Consider the following 19,543-nt stretch of genomic DNA (forward strand, 5'->3'; position numbering starts at 1 on the left):
TGCCAGGCCTCCAGGGCCTTCTGAAACTCTGGAGAGATCAGAGACGGGCTCATGCTAAGTCTGGGTTACTAACGGTAGCACGGCAGAAGAGATTAGAACATGTCAGGGCCTCCTAATCTAGGCTGGGCTAGATTTCTTTTATTTGTACCCATCATACATACCTGGTGTACAATTTCAGAATTAATACACTCTCAATTTCCTTGTCAAGAAATCCTAGCATACACACTCCCCTGGGGTCTGAGGTGTCTAGTGGCTATGGGAAGTGGGCAAAGAAGCCAAGGGACATGCCAGAAGCAAGCTCCAAGAAACGGTGGGAGAAGTAGCAGCAGGAGAGGGGAGATGAATCAGGCAATTCATTAGGGATGGCCGAGTGAGCTTCAGGCTTCAGGTTGGGGTTCAGCAATTGGGTACGCCAAAGGGCAAAGGTTGCCTAGACTGAGTCAAAACTGAGAAGCTGGTGGTGCAACTTGAAGGTGACCAGCTTCAGTGCCAGGGCTGGGTCTATCATTGCTCAGAAGAACTCCAATGACTTTCAGACCTCCTGGCGACGAAAGGGACCTCAGAGGTCATCAGTTCCAACGTGGCACTGATCCTTTGACACAGCAATGGCATTGCTTGTATAAGAGGCTCTCTTGAAGGTTAGCCACTGTCCCCAACTAAAAGACTTAGTACCATTCACCTCTGGGGACCTGAATGGAAGAGGTCTAAGAAAACTAAAGGCTAGTATCTAACGAGATCAGTCGAATAACATTCCCCTGGCTCCTGAGGCTCTGGGGTGAGCTAGGAGGATCTTGTTTGTACTGTACCTTTTTATTGCAGAGGTCTCCCAGGAAAAAGTTCACCTTGGGGTTCTTGAATCCTTGCCGGATGTCGAAGACATTGACCACGTAGCCTCTGGCCAGCAGCTGTTCAACCAAATGTTGGCCCAAAAACCCAGAGCCCCCGATCACAGTACATTTCTTGGCCTGTGGGGAAAAAAAAGATTATGGAGAGAGGCAGACAGGGAGGAGAGTAAGGCAGCAGTTGTGACATTCAGAACCACTGACCTCTCAGATGTGACTTGGGTTAGTGACCCTAGTGCCAATGTAGGGAGACTCAATTTTCCCTCTCACTAGATGCACAGACGGGATCTGCATCGGTAGGGATTACAGATCTGATGATTCACTGAATTCAGCTCTGGTTGGCTCTGATGAACAAGAGACATGCCATGTTTCCCTGGCAGAATGCATACCCAAGGGAGACAGCAGGCAGTTACTCTGAAAGCAGGTGAATTAGCTCTGATGATGACAGTGCCAACGCCAACAGAAGGAGGAAGACATTCTCATTCCTGATTTCTAATGCCTCCCCCGTTCTCCCTTCCTGTGCACCTTTATGCCAAAGGAAGCTGGCACTCCAACCAGAGCATGCTCTTCCAAAACGAATAAAGTAGAAAGCATGGCTTCAGTGGTCTTCATAGCAGGGGGCAGGCAGGGATAGAGTGGGCTTTCTCCTAAGTGGTTGGGCAACTTTAAACAAGCCACTTGGGCTCTCTGTGCCTCAGTTTACTCATCTTCAAATGGAATAGTATTAACTGAGCCTTTATCTCCTGAGATTTTAGGGTTGGGGTGAATAGGGATTAATGAGTTAACAGTTGTTCAGTGCTCTGCTATCTATTCAGGTCAGGGGCTTTACTTTTTTCCCCTTCTCCTCTGAACACTGAAGAGCTAAGCTATTGATTCCTTTTGGCTTGGGCAACATCAGCAATTTGTCAGCTAAAGTCCAACTCTGAGATTGTTGTCACCGGCGGCTGTGTATGAGAGAGGGACTGCATACAGAGAGCAGAGATTCTGACTCTGGGAAGAAACTGCAGAGAATAAAGCATACCCCACTCCCCCACCCCCAGTTGCTTCCCAGGGGCATTTCTCCAAAGTTGCTTTCGAGACCATATCTATGTTTCACTTCTTTATCACGTTCAATCCCTCATTTCTTGATCTCACAGGCAGCCAGCAAAGTCAAGGATTGGTAGAGGTTGGGGGAGGGAGACTCACAGACTTGAGATAAACTCTGCTCCCCACTCCAGAAACGCCAGCTCCCAGTCACTTTGAGTAATGCTTTGATTCTCAACCCTATTTTGTCGCTTATCTCTGAACCGCACCCAACGCCTCTACACAAGAATTATTGACAGGCCCCTCAGCCCTCTCCAGCACCAGAGCAAGTCTCAGGTTATCAACAGGACTGAGTTGAGAAAAGGGCGGTGGGGAGGGGGCAGCAAGGTGGGCTTTGGCGATATTCCAAAGCCCCGTGTAAGTGAATTTGAGCTGGACTAGTCCACGTTCTCCACTAGTTGCGGGGCTCTCTCACTTTTTCAAAGGGAAATCACCTCCCTCAACATATCAGGTGCCATCTCAGAATATCATATGAGCCCTCTTGCCATGCTACATTATGATGGGATGTTTCACGATCATTACAGAGATTGAGACCTGATGCTGATTACAAGAGATTTCCTGTAACCGTCTAAATTCTCTTGTTATAATGGTATGCTATGTCGAATATTACTGAAACAAATAGGGGTACTGGCTTTGCTTTGGAAATCTGTATGTTCTATAGAGAGATTCTCAGGGGAATGGGATCTGATCTGCAGAGAAGAGGGCAACTGTTTTCAAAGTAAGGATAATGCTTTCAACTATGTGTCTAACAAGTGGCTATAACGCACACAGAGCACCACTATTTGCCAAGGCCATGAAGGATGGAATGGAGGGAGTAGGCTTAGATGACAGGAAGAAGCACTGGGATTCGAAATAAGAGAAACACTCGGAAACAAAGAATGTGAGGTTCACAAATGGACTTCTCAGAGAAGCCATGGACTCTACGTATCTGAGGATTTTCTGAGACACCCATCTCTACAGTTTCTTTCACAGCAGTGTAGGCCTAGGGAGGAGAGAATGGATTCAGCAGTCTCTGGACATGCCTTCAAATCCCAAAAGCTCTGATTCGGAACCTCTCAGTATGACAGTCATGTTCTTTTGCTCCTAATGCTAACTCAGCTCTGCCTAGACTGTCCAACATGACTAAGTTTTGGCCATCACATACATAAAGTAGTTTGCAAACATAAAAACACGACTGAAATGCCATCCTGTATTATTATCAGTTATTATTTCAGATGAATTCCCTTGAAACCCCCCCTCCTTGGTGGAGGTTAGTTATTTCTGCCCACATTCATTAGCTTCCCCAGTTTCTTTGTATTATTTCACTGGCCTCATGGGATCCGAGAGGCAGTGAGACTGTAGTGAAAAAGACCAATGGACTTGGGAGTCGCAAGGACCTGGGGTTGCATCTTGGATCGGACACTTGCACAGATGTGTCCCCTTGGCCAAGTCATTTTACGTCTCTGAGTCTCAGTTTCTTTATCTATAAAATGAGGATAACAACAGCAGCGACCCCCCGAGATCAAATGAGACACTGTACAGAAAGGGCTCTGCCAACCAGCAAACCCCACCTAAATGGCAGTTCTCATTATGCTAACCAAGACTCCTATGTCCACGTTAGCTATCTCTTCCCCATCGCTTCCACCAATATCAAGGCTGACCTTGTCTAATTGGCTGCTGTGATGAACGGAAGACACACGCCTCTCCAAATGGGCCAGACGCTTATGGAATCCACTGCTCAGTGACACCATTACAACCAAATCCAACTAGGTAGCCAACAGTATCTCCAGGGCCATCATTTGCATCCTCTCCTGGAGACAGCTTTTATGTCCCCTTCCTCTAGTGCCTCAGTGGCCTTTACTTCCAAGGCAAAATGGCCGAATGCTGCCTCGCTCAGGCGGGCCCGACTCTTAGTCAATTCTGTCTGCCAGATGTGATCATTATTACATTTTTCCCATTTCTCTCAATTCTTCTTATCAGTAGCCTAAGCATTTGACTTCAGACTCAGGCAACGGTAATTTCCTGCACGGCTCTTTCTTCTGTCATTGACTCTCGGAACAGTATCAACTGGCACCAAGCTCATTTTCAGTTATCTTCCCGAACCGTCTTTGTCTGGGCTGGGCTGCTTGCGCCAACCTCTCCTCACAGGCTTGCTGTGAGGAAAGGGCTTTGAAAATCGGAACTCTCATTTAACCCTGAAATGGCCTCTCCGGCACTGTGCTCTAACTTGGCAGCTACCACAAATCCTCTTGGAAGTAGGCGGGTACAAAACTTAAAGAACGTCATGGCCTGTAAAAGTGATTCTTACGGTGACCTCACCATTCTGCCCCAGTAGACCCCCACCATACTGCCAAGAAGAGGAAGAAGAGGGTAGTCTACGTCATTATCTGATCTCCAGAGTCAGTTATTCCCAGTATGGTTTCCTTTGAGCAGTCTTTTCATCTACGTGCCTGGGAGCTGGTTAACTGCGTTACCGTCCCAGGGTGTGTGGGTCAATGGCCTGCTGAGGTACCCCCCATCCCCTTACCTGCTGCTGGTCACTAATGTTTTCTGCCACTTGTTTTTCTTCAGGCTTGGGCACCATATGCTCACCAATTGTGCTCTCCATTTTCTGTTCAAATATTGGGTCCAGTCTGATGACCAACTTTTCTCTTCCTAAAGACAGACAGATGTAGAGACAGACATTGAAACGGTGACAACCCCGAGGCCTTCAAGCACCAGCTCCCTTGAGGTTCCTCAGACAGGCCTTGGGAGAGGGCCTGGTATCTCTCTCAGGTCCTCTGAGAGGATGGCCGGCATGCTCCGTGTTCCCTCCGCCCCCGACATACACACACAGACAAACAGACAGACATGGTCCTGGCTGCCCTCACAGACACCGCATAGCCCTAACTGGACCTGTGAGAACACGCCATCTCATGCCAAATGAGGAATCTTGCCAGACAATCGCAACCTGCTGTCCACTGCTGTCTATACGATAGATCTTTTACAGGGAGCGCAAGGGCTACACGTAAGCCGGGAGAAATGCTGGAACCACGCTTGGTCACCATCTTGCCCTAGGCGATGGGACAGTCATTAGCCAAGGCTAAGTAAGATCCGCCTTGATCAAAAGACTCCTTTGAAAGTGTCCAGAAGTTCACTTAAGTATGCTATGGGTCCAAGCGGATGACCCATTCATAAAGGCCCAGGTGGCTTCCATATACTAGCCCAGATCATTGTACAGGAAAATCTATAATTCAGTCTTAGCATCCCCTACAAAACAGAGGGAACCCATCTGTCCACTGGAGGTCTCTCTCAAGTCAAATACACCGCCTTGGTATGAGGTCAGAGGAGCGGCTCTTTTCCCCCACTGGCTTAGAAGACACACTACAGAGATTCCAATGATGGATTTGGGAGTCAGAGAACCTCAAAAGACTCCTGGCTCAGCCACATATCTATTGTCTGTGACTTTGGGCAAGTCATTTCCACTTTCTGAGCCTCAGTTTTTTCACTGGGGTTTTACTAGATGACCTCTGATGTCCCTTCTGCCTCTAAAGCTATACTCCTATCACCTTGGAGACCAACCGCAAATTCTAAGTGAAAATCTGGAGCGTCCCTGAAGCACAGAAAATAGAGGGATGTTTGTATGCACACTGGTGGTGGTGGCGGTGGTAGTAGTACTAGTAGTAGTAGTAGTTGTAGAAATAGTAGTGGGGACAGGGCCTGGGAAGTGCTAGTGACATGGAAGTCTTGACTAGAAAGGAACTGGTTTCTCTATGTTTCTCTCCCTCAACTCTTCTAAGTCTAGTCATTAGCTAAAGAAAATTTCAGAAAAACTAAGGATTCAATTGGATTATCCCTTTCTACTAACAACTGGGAATTTTAACATTTGGGAGAAAAAAAGGAATTGTGATCCCCAAAACTTCCCTGGAAAGTTTTTTTTTGGGGGGCAGTCACCCTGGTTAAAGAGAGGCACAGAATGACCTTAGTTTGACTAAAGTCACCTACAGGCCATCAGAAGTGGCTTGTTCTATAATAGAAGTCTTTTGTCACTAACCTTCAGGACTCAAAGATTTACTGATAGCAAGTCTAGCTAACTCTAACATTGCCCCCTCCAAAAACAAACAAACAAACGAACAAACAAAAAATACCCTTCATTTAAATTAGGATTTCATTAGTAGGGAATTCCTGATAAGGCAACTCTCTCCACCTATGCATGTAGGCAACCCTGGCTACTCTAACTTCCAGCCTGAAGAGAAGTTGCCAGGGTCCCACAGTCAGCAGGTATCAGAAGCAGGAGCCGAGGCCGCCCTTTCTGCCTGCAAGGTGGGTCCCCTGCCCATTTTATCACAACTACTTATACACTCTCATCTCACTCATCTGAAGCTGGGAGGGTCTTCAGAGGCCATCCATGCCACCCACCTCCTAGCCCCTCTTATTTTATGAATGATGTGCCCAAGGTTACAGAGGTTACATGTCAGAGGAAGGATTTGAAGCCAGGCCCTTGACCTCCAAAGCCAGTCTCCTAGGCCTCCCCATCATGTGACTCTTCCCGCTAAGCTGCTGGAGGGCAAAGGGGCTGCTTTCCCTTTTTTGCAGATCCTCCAGGGACTGGCATAGGGCTTTATATACAAGAAGTATTTGACAAGTCTTGGGGCCTGACCTGACCTTTGGTTTCATTGGTACTGAGAACTCTGGGGTAAGGAAACTCCCTCCAATGTAGCCAATGCAGGCTGGTACCTTCCTTGCACCTCTTAAATTGCCCGGGCACACTAAGAAAGAAGGGTGACTTACTCAGGGTCACACAGCCAGGGGGTGTTAAAGGCAGGGCTTGATTCCAGGTCTTCCTGGCTTTAGGTTGGCTCTCCTCTCACTATGCTATGCTGTCTCTGTCAAAGGAACAAATGCTAACTTAGCAGAGTTAAGGAAATGGTCAAAATGGGAAACAAATATTCACTCCACAATCTGACTGCCTTCTGCGGGAGGCTTCGTGGTGTGTGTCATGAAAAAGCGCCAGCTTTCGAGTAGGAAGGACCTGCATTCGAATTCCAGCTCTGGTCCTTACTGCCCAAATGACCTTAGGCAAGTCCCTTCTACTTTCTGGGTCTCGGTTTTTATCATATCTGTGAACTTGGATTTGGATTTGGATAATTGCATTTCAACATAATTGGTTTCCTTTGTAATTCTACACGTTTTATTTTGTGCATTTAAATCTGACTTCCTCAGACTGACTGCCTGAGGGGTCCGGGGCATGCCAAGAAAAAGTGAGGCCCTTTCCAACTCTGGGTTCTCAAAGCTTGGGCTCCTTCCTTTCTGCTGTTGCTCTCCCTGCACACATTGGATGTCACATCCCCCAACTTGCTACCCCCCCTAGTTTTATTTTACCCTCCCCTAAACCCCATGGCTAGACCAGATTCTTCTCAATATCTCCAGACAGTAAAAATCCTCCTTTGGTCAATGAAGAACTGTGGCCACCAGATATACTTTTTTTTGGGGGGTGGGGAAGACAATAGGGGTTAAGTGACTTGCCCAGGGTCACATTGCTAGTAAGTGTCTGAGGCCAAATTTGAACTCAAGTCCTTCTGACTCCAGGGCCCCTGCTCTATCCACCGTGCCACACAGTTGCCCTGAGGGCTATACTTTCAAAAGGAATAGATCTTCTTTTAAAGGCAGCCCTGTTGTAGTAGACAGACAGAGAAAAAGCCTTGGAGCCAGTAAGTCAGTCAGACAGTCAACAAGAATTTATTAAGTGACTACTGTGTGCCAGGAAGATCAAGGTTCAAGTTCTACCCCTAACACATACTGGCTGTGTGACCCTGGGCAAATGACTTCTCCTCTGAACCCTCTAAGCTAGAGGTGTCAAATTGGCCAAGTTCTGTGGCCTACAGGTATCCTTCTGTATGGTTCTGTGGCCCCATATCTCTTTGGGTTTGAGTTGTGGCTCTAAGTTGCAGAGAAGACGCTGACCTGCATTGGTAAATGGAGTTTCCCCACCTGGGAGTTCCCTATAACAATAAAAGGGCCAGTCCTAATCCCTATCTCGCTTATTCTTAAGGAATTGATTTGAAATAGAAGAGTAAAATTCTTGTATTATAGATTTAATGTTATTTTGTATAATTTCATTTAATAGGTATTTTGTGTTCATTTATTATAATGATCATAAAACCCATGAAATAGTGGGGTATAGACATGTGCAGTAGATCATGCTGGAATCTCAAAAATCAAGAGTGTGACAGTCCCACCCGAGAATGTTAACACTTGTGGTTTTTACCCATCATGCATAAGGACTAACAGAAGGAGAATCTAAGTATGGCACTGGCAGCCATGAAATGAAATACAAAGAGACCAAGAAGAAGGCTTTCGGCGCATAGGGGCAGATCCTCTTCCTAGGGCACTTATGGGAAGGCAGGGACAAGAATCCCAAAGGATGGGAAGGCATGGATCGGCTGCAATCTGCAGAGGTGCATGGAGTGCCCAGAGCCAGAACTAGGAACCTTTTGCACACAAGCACTGTACGCTATGCCCAGGGCAAACAAAGCTCTCAGTTGGGGCATGGCAGGGTGATGCTCGTGGGGAGCAGGGAAGGCCAGGGAGATCAGCCTAGTCTACTACCTGGCAGCTTCCTATTTTAACTATTCTTTGCCAGCTGTTATTTCTATGTAGCTAGAGTGATCTCAAAATTTGGCACCTGGGACGAAGACGAGGTTGCCCCAACTTGGTTGTGGCTCTGAGAGCCAACGCAGCATAGACGGATCGTGGGTATTTGGAAAAGTCCACTGTGGGACTTTTTCATCCATTAACAAAGAAAGAATGTCTCTTTTAGCCAAGGCTAGGGTTCTTGAATGTAACAGACACAACCCTGAGATCCCCTTTGTGTGGGAGAGCACAGTGCTCAAAGTCTAATTGATGCCAATAGGAAAATGGGAGTGAATAGATGTACTTTATACACAAACATTTTAGAAGTGGGTCTATTGTGTAATGTCAGGTCAGCATGTTGTTCAAAGTACTCCTGAGCGTGCGTTGCTATCCCCTCCCAACCCTCTACCCCCTTCACCCCCCCACCCCCCAAACCTGGAATATCTGGCCTGAACTAGCTACTCTAAGAACTGCTGCTTACTTGCCCAAGAAACCACAACATATCCCACCAAGTGCACCCATTAGCCCTGGCTTGTGCATGGCCCAGAGGAGAAGGCACCGACTGGATAGTTACTTAACCAGTGCATCTAAACACAACTCAGACAGTCCAGCCCCGCCAGTGATAGCCCCAAGAGCCAACATCTCCCAATTAAATGACCTACCTGAAGTGGAACAGGCAAATTTACCCATCTTAACTACTTCTTGGAATCAGCTCCCCTCCTCCCCCAAGTCCAAAAGGCTACAGCTGGCCTTGGGACTAGGAGACACCAATGGCCTTCCACTCACATGATGTAATCCCCTCAGGGTCAGAAAAACATAGGCCATAATTCTATCAACAACCTCCACCACTCAAACATGGAGACAGTACTGAGATCTGTGGCCTACATTTGTTTGGGGTCCAGATCAGTCTGTAGGGATTTTCCAATGTGGAAACTTCTTCCCCTGATGCAGACTGGCAACCAGAGATCACTTGCAAATTATGGCCTTAAAGAGATGCCCAGAGTGCTGAGAAGATAAGTGACCTGCCCTGAGTTTGAGTAACGGCGACCAGGATGTGCCTAAAGGCTTCCTGACTCCAAGGCTGGCCCTTTATTCACTGTACCATGCTGTATCTCTAAATACCACATACTTCACTCGAGTATTTCAAGGGTCTAGGCACCTCTCCCATGCTTACTAGGCTACTTTCTCAGAGTTGCTGTGGCCAAAGACTTCATTGCCCTATGGCTGACCTGATGCCGAGCCTCTGAACCTAGCAAGAGTAGGCCTAGGAACCCACAGGCACACCCAGAGTATACTGCAAGCACAAAGAGACACAATACACCAGTGCACGTGTGTGCACACACACACACCATGTCGCCAGGCCCCCTCAAAGCCTTGGCAGCTGGGCAGCACCTGCCAGACTTTATCTCCCTTCCCCCAACTTCTGTTGATGTGTTGACATGGCCTTTGAGAGGGTCTAGGAGGTCTAGGAGGAGGAGGAAGAGACGATATTGGCATAACACTCCTGAAGCAGAGAATGCGTTCAGCTGAGGCTCACGTTCAAGGATGCTATTTTCATTCAAATAAAAGTCCACCCTGTTTTGATTAGGTCAAGTAGATCTCAATCAAGCTACTAATTCTTTATTATCATCATCATCACTATTATTGTTATTAGACTTAAGATTCGTGATGGAATTGGTGTAGGAACTCCCTCTCTGCTTCCTGACTGGCAAGCCCCATATAACTCAGAGGCTTAGAGAAGGGCCGGTACAGAGGGTTGCTTTGTCCATGGCTGGTCATACAGCTAGTAAAGATCAGAGGCAACAGCTCTGTCCAACTCTTAGGCTGCCTCTCAATTTTTTATTATAGTTAGAAACTCCCTATTTAAATAAAAACTGCCATTACGAGGCCCCAGTAAGACCCACTGACCAGTACTGGATCTCCAGGCTCCTTTTTGATGGTGTCTCTTAAATTGACAAAACCGAAGACCGTTCCATTGTGTGTTCGTTCACACAGGACAGCTGGGTGGTGCTGGACCTGCAGTCAGGAAGACCTGAGTTCAAATCTGGTCTCAGACACTTACTAGCTGTGTGATCCTGGGCAAGGCACTTAACCTCTGTCTGCCTCAGTTTCCTCATCTGTAAAAGATATCTGTCACAGCATCTCACAAGACTGTATAAGGATTGAATGAGATAATATATGCAGACCTTCAAGCACTATGTTGTCGTCGTGGTTGTTAAGTCATTTCAGTCGTGTCCGACTCTTCGTGACCCCATTTGGGGTGTTCTTGGCAAAGATCCTGGAGTGGTTTGCCATTTCCTTCTCCAGCTCATTTTACACATGAGGAAATTGAGGCAAACAGGGTGAAGTGACTTGCCCAGGGTCACACAGCTAGGAAGTAAGTGTCTGAGGCTGGATTTGAACTCCGCTCTATCCATTGTACCACCTAGCTGCCCCAAAGTGCTACATAAATGCTGGTAATTATTTGCTGTTTCTCCAGGTGGGCCCATAGGACTCAGTAACACTGGATCTGGAGCCAGAGGGCCTGGGTTCAAATTCAGCCTCTACCATTTACTGCCTGTGTGACCTTTAGTAAATCATTCAATCTTTCTGGGCCTCAGTGTCTTCATTTGTAAAAATGGGAAGGGAAGGGGAAGAGTTGGATGCAGCGACCTCTGAAGTCTCCTCCAGCTTGCAATCTAAGTCCCTGTGATCCTGGGGCCCGTCTGTGAATGTTATGTAGAAGACCTGGGGCTTCTTGAAATGCCATTTTCTGGGGCTTCTCAGTCTCCAGAAACTGGCTGTGGTACACAGTGTGCTGAGGAGTGGGGTAAGGGAATACCAGCAACACAAGAGTCTGGAATAGAGAAAAACTGGTTTTCCCCACCCTCTAAGGCCTACTGAAGCTAAAGATTTAAACATTTTTAAATCACTTTTTTCCTTAGTGAAAATAACTTTAGGGGAAAAGATTAGATTTATTCAACCCCCTCCCCCGTCAGTCGTAATACTACCTAAATGGGGATTTGGAATATTTGTGAGAAAAAAGGAAATGTGATTCCCCAAACCTCAGCACAAAGTTCTGCAAGGGAGGCCAGTCACCGTTAGTCAACTAAGGCCCAAAATGGACACTCGTGGTCAGTCAGAAGTTGCTGTTGGGCCCAGATGAACATCTGACCCTTAGACTGTTAGGCCCTACTTTTCATGATGAACCAGGAGGAAAAAAAAAAAGGAAGTCGAGGAAACGAGAAATAACCAGGTTTGGTTCTTTCTCTCAAATGGTTCATGCTAGCCAGTTGCCCCATTTTGCCAATGGATATCCCAAGGCCCCAGAGACAGGAACTGGTTTCCTGGGAACCATTCCTCCCCCCTGACTTTGGGCAGAAAGTTGGAAACAGAATGCAGCAGCAATATGTTCAACCTTGACAGCTGGCTACTGATGTTGTATGTCGAGGGGTCCCTGAGCAACCAGAAATACCCTAAGCTTAGTTACAAAGGTAGCCACCACCAGAGAATAGCTAGTTCCATGCTGTACATTCTGATGAACAAAACCAGCCCAGCAGATAAGAAAACAAAGTAGTCTTTTTCCAATGCCAAACATTATTGCATATTTTTAAAAGTTACCAAGTCCCACTGAGCTAGGAAAAGATTATGAACTTAAAGAACGTTATCTCTAAACTGGGTAGTTCTCTGTGCACACCCCCCTCTCCCTCCAAGGCTGGGAAAAATCACACTGGAACTCCCTACCAGCCTCTCACCCCACTTTGTAGCAAACTCAACATTACAGACAACTTTGAAGGTGAGAAAAAAGAACAAAATGACTCTGGCCACAGGGGTGGGGGGAGGGAAAGAAAGAAGGTTTGCATCAGTTTGAGAACTGGGAAGGGGGCTCGTGACTTCCTGCCCATTCCATTTGCTGACCACCATCTCTACTGAGCAGGAGAGGAGGGATACCTTTCAGTTTTATTTTTTTGCTATGGTTCTGTGTCTCAGGAGAAGCAGGTGGTCAATTTCAAAGGAGAGGACAGGAGGAAATCCTGCCCCCTCCTCTCACTACAGGTCTACCTGGGAAACTGAGACCCAGATCCCCAAGGTTCACAGACACTAGTTTGTCTACCAACAAAAATAGGCCACCACCCAAAGTGGCAAGCAAGCACATTTACTGGTCAAGATGTACCTCAAACGAGGTGACTGGGCACTGCCCCCCTTCCCCCCCAAAATAAAAGACTTTTCTTTTCCATTTCAGGAAAGTTATTCTCATCCACCCTGTGCAAAATACAGACAGGAAAAGCCTTTTGTGAGAGGAGCAAAAAAAAAAAAATCCATCAGGGGCGTTTTCCTACACAGGGTGGAAAAAAACTCCCAAGACCCTTCCTTGCACCTTGGAGTAGGGAACCAGAATGTCTCAGACAGTCACTCCCCTCACCATTTAGTTCTTTGAAAAGCCCCTGCCCAGTGGCCCCGCACAGCTCCTCTGAAAGGCCTCTCAAGGGGTGATGCAGCTGGAAAGAGGCAAGGAGAAAGAGAAGAGCAGCTTTTTTTCTGTGCACATACTAATTGGCATAGTTGGTACATTTCTTTGAGGCTCTGCTGCAAAGCAGGAGTCCTGGGAAAAACAAAATGAAGGCCTTTCTCTCCAAATTCAAATGCAGAACACGTAACAGAAAAACTTCCCCAATTAGTATTAATGATGCAAATAACGAGGCGTTTGCTTTTTTGCAAAGCGGCCTCTCCACTGTTACCTAAGAAACCCAGCTTGAGCTGGTCCCTATTCTCACGTGTGTCAGCTTGAGCCAATACAAAAACATGCCATTTTTTATACAGAAATCAGCAAAATGGAATATTTTCAACATGGCTCCCGGGGGAGCTTGTTTCTCGGAAATTAAAATGGGGGACACTGTAGAGACGGTTCCAAGGGTATATTAAAATAAAGACGTCTTCAAGAAACTCAAGATTTACATTAGAACAGCAAAGGAGAAGCCAGAAATGAAGCAAGACTAGCTGAGGAAATTGAGGTGTGGAAGGTTGGAGTGATTTGATGCAGGGAACACAGCTGGTCAATGACAGAGCTGGCATTACAACCCACATCTCTCCCGACTGCCAAGCCAGTGCTCTGGCCATTATACAGATCACCTTACTCCCTTCCTCAAACAATCTACTACAGAAAACACAAACCTAGCCAAAATGCTGTTTGCTTTTAAAGGCTCAGAGATTTCAAGATGGAAGGGATCTTGGAGATCCTCTAATCCTGTGTTTCTTAATTTGGGGGGATACTACCTGCTTTTGAAATATTTCAACAAAATGCTTCCCTTTATGATTGATCCTATGGATTTTCTTTTAAGGCATTCAAAAACGTGAGAACTGTCCATAGACTTCACCAGACTGCCACAGGGGCTCATGTCACAAACAGGGTGAAGAACCCCAACTCCACTCCAACCACTTAATCTTCCAGATGAGGAAACTGTAGCCCAAACAGGGAAAGTGATGGGGCCCAGGTCACAGAGGCAGCAAGTAACAGAGCTCCCCGACTCCAAATCTGGTATCTTGCCCTCTGTGCTATGGGTGGTCTCATGAGTGAGGTACCCAAAGTCCCCCCGTCATGAGGCAGCGCCATAACAGTGGGTATCAGGAGACAGGCCACTTCCAGCTACCACCCTGTTTTCCTTTTCTCATGGGCTGATAATCTGACCTTGTCTCTGGTTTGCTTGGCCCATTTCTTCCAGTATTTTTTTGCTCTCCACCCCCTGCATCCCCAGCAACCTGACTTTCATTCTGGTTGCTCCCTGAGATGGGTGTAGTAGCTCTTCCCAGCTATGTGACCCTAGGCAAATGACTTCCCTTCTCTGGGTCAAAGTTTCCTCATCTGTAAAATGGGGATAATAATGCTGACATTCACTTACCTCACAGGGCTGGTGTGAGAAAACAGAAGTCAACATAGAAATGTGAGTTACGGTTATCACTACTCACCTAAGATCACTCACCTGTAACCACCTACAGCTCCGGATGGCAGCTGGACGTTCTCTTTTGTGTCTTTGCCACAGCTTCTTAAAGCAAGCCCACAGGCACCATGTTTGCTTGGGTTTGTTATGTTTGGTTTTGAATAGATTTTTCTATTTTTCTAAATGTTCTTTTGTCATCTTTGTGTATTTCTCTTCTGTTTTCCCCTCCTTCCTCCCCACTGAGGATTTAATTCAAACCAATACTCATTTATTAAGCTTTCCTTTCTATGTAAGGCGCAATGCTGGGTCTGAGGTCACAAAAATGAAAGATGCACGTGTCTCTGTTCCCTAGGAGGTTACAATTCAGTGATCTGGGGGGGAACAGGGGACAGAATGGGAAAAAGGCACATATATCAATAAATACAAGTCAGAATGAAAAAGGTACAGAAGTATCAGCTGACATGAGTGGCTGAAAGGATTTCCTGTGAAGCCATCTTCCAAGATTTGGTCCTAGACCTTCCATTTTTTTGGGGGGCAGAACAGTATTTACTGAAGGTCATATCATTGAACCTGTCAGCAATTCATCACAAAACTAATACGTGTCTCGAGAGAAGATAGCATGAAACATTAGGGATAATCTGTAGCATTAGAATAGGAACTTGGCAGGGGGAAGAGAGGGAGGAGGTAGAGGAAGGCATAAAAAGGAAACAGAAAACCCTTTCTTTGGGAAGATTACAAATTAGTTCAAGGTTTCCAGAGGAGGGACCTTGGAGATCAGAGGATGGGAGATCTAGGCTTAGAGGTCGACAAATCCCCACACCCTCATTTGACAGAGGAAGAAAATGAGGCCCAGAGAGGGGGAGGAGGGCCTGCTGAAGGTCACAGCCAGCTTGCGAGCAAGGTGACAGAAATCATAGCATATAATCCAGTTCAGATCTTGTGAAAGCCAGGTGTTTCAAGGCTGTACAGCCCCTGATTTATCAACTCCATTTACAAATGACCCACATAGAAAAAGAGCCTTACTCGCTGCCTCTACTCTGGCCCGCTCCGCTCCCCTCCCCCCTGAAGTGTCTACTCTGGTTACCATGGGAACCAGAAAAACCTTGGCGTTTTGGGAGGCCCCGTGGGGTTCCAAAGGCCTTCTTTCCCAATAGAATCTATGGCTCTGCCTGGTCTCCGCTTCCCTTACTGCCCACCAGATAAGGGGACCGAATCCACAGGACTGGTGGGGCCCATGGCGGATAATCTAGTCCCAGATTCCTCTCCCCCCCATTTACTACATGTCCCCTCCCAGCTCTCCTAGGTCCCCTGGTTTTTATGGACAAGATCTTGCCATAGCCGGGGTTGTTTGGGGGACCCTTTAGTTATTAAGATCCACCATTCACATCCACTAATTGGCCCATGTGATTCTCACAATTCTATATACTGTAGATATTACTTTATAAATTGCTATTACAGGGCCAGAGGACCCTGGACCCTGATTGAGCTAGGAGGGGTGTTGAAGGTCTAGCACAATCTCTTTATTTTATAGGTGAGGAAAATGAGGCCTTACTGAAAGTCTCAGAGGTGGGATTTGAGGGGGTCAACCAATTGAGTATTTATCAGTACCAGGTACTCGAGATACAAATACAAAGTACAAACTAATTCCTAAAATCGTCTAATCCCAGAGGGTGCCAAACCAGCTTACAACACTCCCTAGTGGGGCCTGAACCAGACTCAAATGTCATTGGGAAATATTTAACAAAATAAGCAACAAATCAATAAAACACAGATAACATTACATTTTAAAGCCAAGTCAATATGTGGCCCCCAGGGATCCTTATGTAAGGTTCAGTGGCCACTGATCGAATGGATGGCCCCCTTTTATAGATGAGGAAAATCGAGGCACTGAAAAAAGCAGAGTGACCTGCCAGTGGTCCTGAAGTTAACAAGCCGGGCAGTGAAGGAATGCTGGATTTGGAGTCAGCAGATATGGGTTTGATTCACAACTCTGCCATTTGTTTACTAGCTGTGTAACCTTGGACAAGTCCCTTTACCTCTCCAGGCCTCAGTTCCCTGCCCTATAAAATAAAGTGAGGAGGTTGGCCTAGCCTTGGCGACCCTATCAAAAACTGGCTGAGGCTGGTGCTGAAGCCAGGTCTTTGAGACTCCAAGTTTAGTATTTCAAAGTGACATTTGTCTCGAGGGGTCTAGAGTGGTGGGTAAGGATGGAAGCCTTGTAGCACAGCCACACATGATGGGAAGACCTAGCTCTAGCCTCCTGGGAAACAAACCAAACCCAGCAGTGAGAAAGGAGCTGGCTCCCAGCCAGACCTTCACTGTGGGTCCCCAAGAGGCATCCAGACTCTAACAAAAGGGACAGTCTGGAGCCACCAACCAAGGACACATGTGCACTGATGTATGGGGAGCCTGCAAAGAAGCAGGGGCCACACCCACATCTACGGACAGCAATCGTGGGTGACAGAGCCATCCTTGCATGGACTGTATGCCTCCCCTTGTCTCAGCGCTGCTGGACTTAGGGTCAAAGGGCCTGGATTCAAACTCCAGCTACTTGGCAGCTGGGTGACCTTCCACAGGTCACTTAACACCTCTAGGCCCAAGTGAAAAAAACCAGGGACTTGGTAAGATTCTTCCCTCCTCTAAATATCTGATTGTCCACAGGTCTCGGAGGACAGAGACCGCAATTTCTACTCAATGGGATGCAATGCTTGGGAATCGGCCTAGATTTAATTGTGTGCAAGTTTGGGGCCCCTAGGGAGCACACTCCCCTAGAGTGTAGCAGAGCCTGACTTCAAGGTGGTCCTCACACCTCTTTCATCACACCCCCATTGGGATAACTCACAGATCAACTCGAACAATCCCTATGGTATCTGGCTCCCAGAGGCCTGGAAAACCTCTGTAAAGGGCTTTGCAATCTAGTCATTTGAACAATCCCTTATAACAAATTAAATGGCATTATGTGTGGTAGCTTTGATAAATGGTGGAAAAATAACTATACAGCTATAAAGCCTTTTCTGAATAATGACCACTGGCGAGCAAAAGGTCCAGGCCATCCTATGGGATGGGGCAGAACAGGCTGGGCTGACCCCTTGTGTTCAGAGCTCTGTGCCTCACCCCCACTGGCAGCTGGGGGGGGCAAGAGAAAGAGCTCAGGCCCAGGAGAGATACAGAAAAGAAAAGACGCAAAAACAGGATCAAAGCTTAAAATCCCCCAGTCCTCCCCATTCTGGGAGGCAGAGACCCCTGCTCCCCCTTCCTTAAACCATCAAAGGGCACAGGCAGCACCACACAGGGAGATGGAGCAGGCCAGCAAACCCTAGACCTTTAATAAACAAATAACTAATTAGCACATTGTGGATATGCAAATGTCAAAGCTAAAGAGTCCGGAGAACACTCAGTCCCCTGCAGTCTCTGGGTTCACATTCCAACTGCTTTAGAATTTTAAGAAAGGCCCCTTTCTTCAAGGGGAGCACAGGGGTAAACTTCCACCCAGTTGTGGGTCTTATCACCAGTTCTGGATTACTCCCCAGCCAAGTTAACAAAGTCTCTAAGTTCCTTAGAGGTAAGCCAAAGGAGGGAAAAAAGATCAAATATCTGGAGCTACAAGGAGCCTTAGTTCAACCTCATTTTACAGATAAGGAAACTGAGGCCTGACAAGGTGAAGTGAAGGAAGTGACATTTGAACCCAGTTCCTCTAACTTGAAAATTCACTCTACCTGCCTGGCTTTGGCCTACTAATTTTCATTTGTAACTTTTTGTAAGAGAAAGAGAGAGAGAAATGGGAACTCTGGTAGGACCAATAAGAGAAACATCTATGAAGGCAGGAAAAAAATGGTGTTTTCAAAGGCCATTCTAGCTCCCCCAGGCAAAAGTGTAAGTAATTACAAGAGTCTGGCAGCCCAGAGGTACGCCAAAAAAAAAAAAAAAAGCAGAGGAGAAAAAAAATGGCATTTTTACTGAGCGGGCCAAGGCCCTGTACAGAGTGACCATCTTTCATTTTTGTCCCAGAGGCCTGCAGGGCACTGTGATAAGGAAGGTGAGATGACATGCTCCACCCTTCCCTCAACTACAAAGGGGAGCCCATCAGATATCACCTTCCAGCCAAAGCTGGCCATTTCTGGGCTAGTGAGACAAAGTAAACCAAATACCCTTCCATTTGCAGGAAGATTTTGGGGGAGGGGGCAGGAATGCTCCATCTAGGAGGCCTTGGCAGGCCTGCTTCTCCCAAAGGCTAACGCTATCTGGGAGTTGGGGGGGAGGAGAAGTGGGAGCTGAGGGTCAGAAACATCTCTTTGAGTGCTATCCCACTTGCTGACTTCCTTTCTTTTCCCCTCCTTCCTCTTCTGCAGCTCCCATGGTGACACCTGGTAGGCTGAGTTGGTGAGAAAGACCCAGAGGGATAGAAAAACAAGGAGAAATGGGAGCTATTGCCCCTACTCCCTGCTATTCCCTACCCCTGGCAGGAAATGACAATTACATTGTGCATACCTCTTCCCCTTTACAGACAAGAAATCAGGTTAAAATGAATATTCTGGGCAGCCTTTTCCCCCTTTTTGAAGTGGGAAAAAAGTCAGAGAATTTGGGGAGAGGGACAGAAGGGGCCGCTTTGTTCCATAGAAAGACTGAGAGTTTATAGGAGTTTCAAGTCTTTCTTTCTTTTTTAATCCCACACTTCTATTATTTACTAAATGGCAAAAGAAACAAAAATTATTTATGTTCTTTTTAACAAGGCAGTAACAAAGTTATACAATGTATTTCATCCAGATTTAGCTATCATTGAATAGAGTCTTGTAATTGCCCCATTTTGTAGTTTGGGTAGCTCCCGGTTTTTTGGTTTGGTTTTCTTCTTCCAGAACCACTTCATCTAAGTTTTCCCAAACTGAAATGGAACTGTAATCTCATCCGTCTGGATGTTCCCTCCACTGGTGCAGATGGCAAGCTACCCTAACCCATTCCTATCCTGTGGGATTCTTAACAGGTGGCCCACCCGCCATACTGGAGGCCTGATATCATGAAGATACTAGTGGGGCACCCAGGCTGTCCACTAAGTTTCAAGTATTTCTTAATCAGATACGGTGACCTGCTTGTCTGAGTCCCCAGCCGGCCCATGTG

The 19,543-nt window shown here is 46.7% G+C and overlaps 1 protein-coding gene across 7 annotated transcripts in view; it reads right to left on the bottom strand.

The window, feature by feature from the left end:
• NSDHL (NAD(P) dependent 3-beta-hydroxysteroid dehydrogenase NSDHL) overlaps positions 1 to 19,543 on the bottom strand; it is a 37,707-nt gene that overhangs the window by 15,401 nt on the left and 2,763 nt on the right. For 2 of the 7 annotated variants that reach the window (XM_020975033.2, XM_020975030.2), the window contains exons 2-3: positions 4,432 to 4,559; positions 807 to 965 (exon numbers count right to left, since the gene is read on the bottom strand). In XM_020975033.2, coding sequence (XP_020830692.1) covers positions 807 to 965; positions 4,432 to 4,512 — 240 coding nt within the window. In that variant the 5' untranslated portion in view covers positions 4,513 to 4,559. Of the gene's footprint in view, positions 1 to 806; positions 966 to 4,431; positions 4,560 to 6,674; positions 6,770 to 14,473; positions 14,803 to 19,543 lie in introns of all 7 variants that reach the window. The other 5 variants (XM_020975029.2, XM_020975028.2, XM_020975031.2 and 2 more) reach the window with 5 other exon arrangements.

The sequence above is a fragment of the Phascolarctos cinereus genome, unplaced genomic scaffold (genome assembly GCF_003287225.1).
Source record: "Phascolarctos cinereus isolate Bilbo 61053 unplaced genomic scaffold, phaCin_HiC Scaffold_8;HRSCAF=390, whole genome shotgun sequence".
Taxonomy (NCBI): Eukaryota; Metazoa; Chordata; class Mammalia; order Diprotodontia; family Phascolarctidae; genus Phascolarctos; species Phascolarctos cinereus.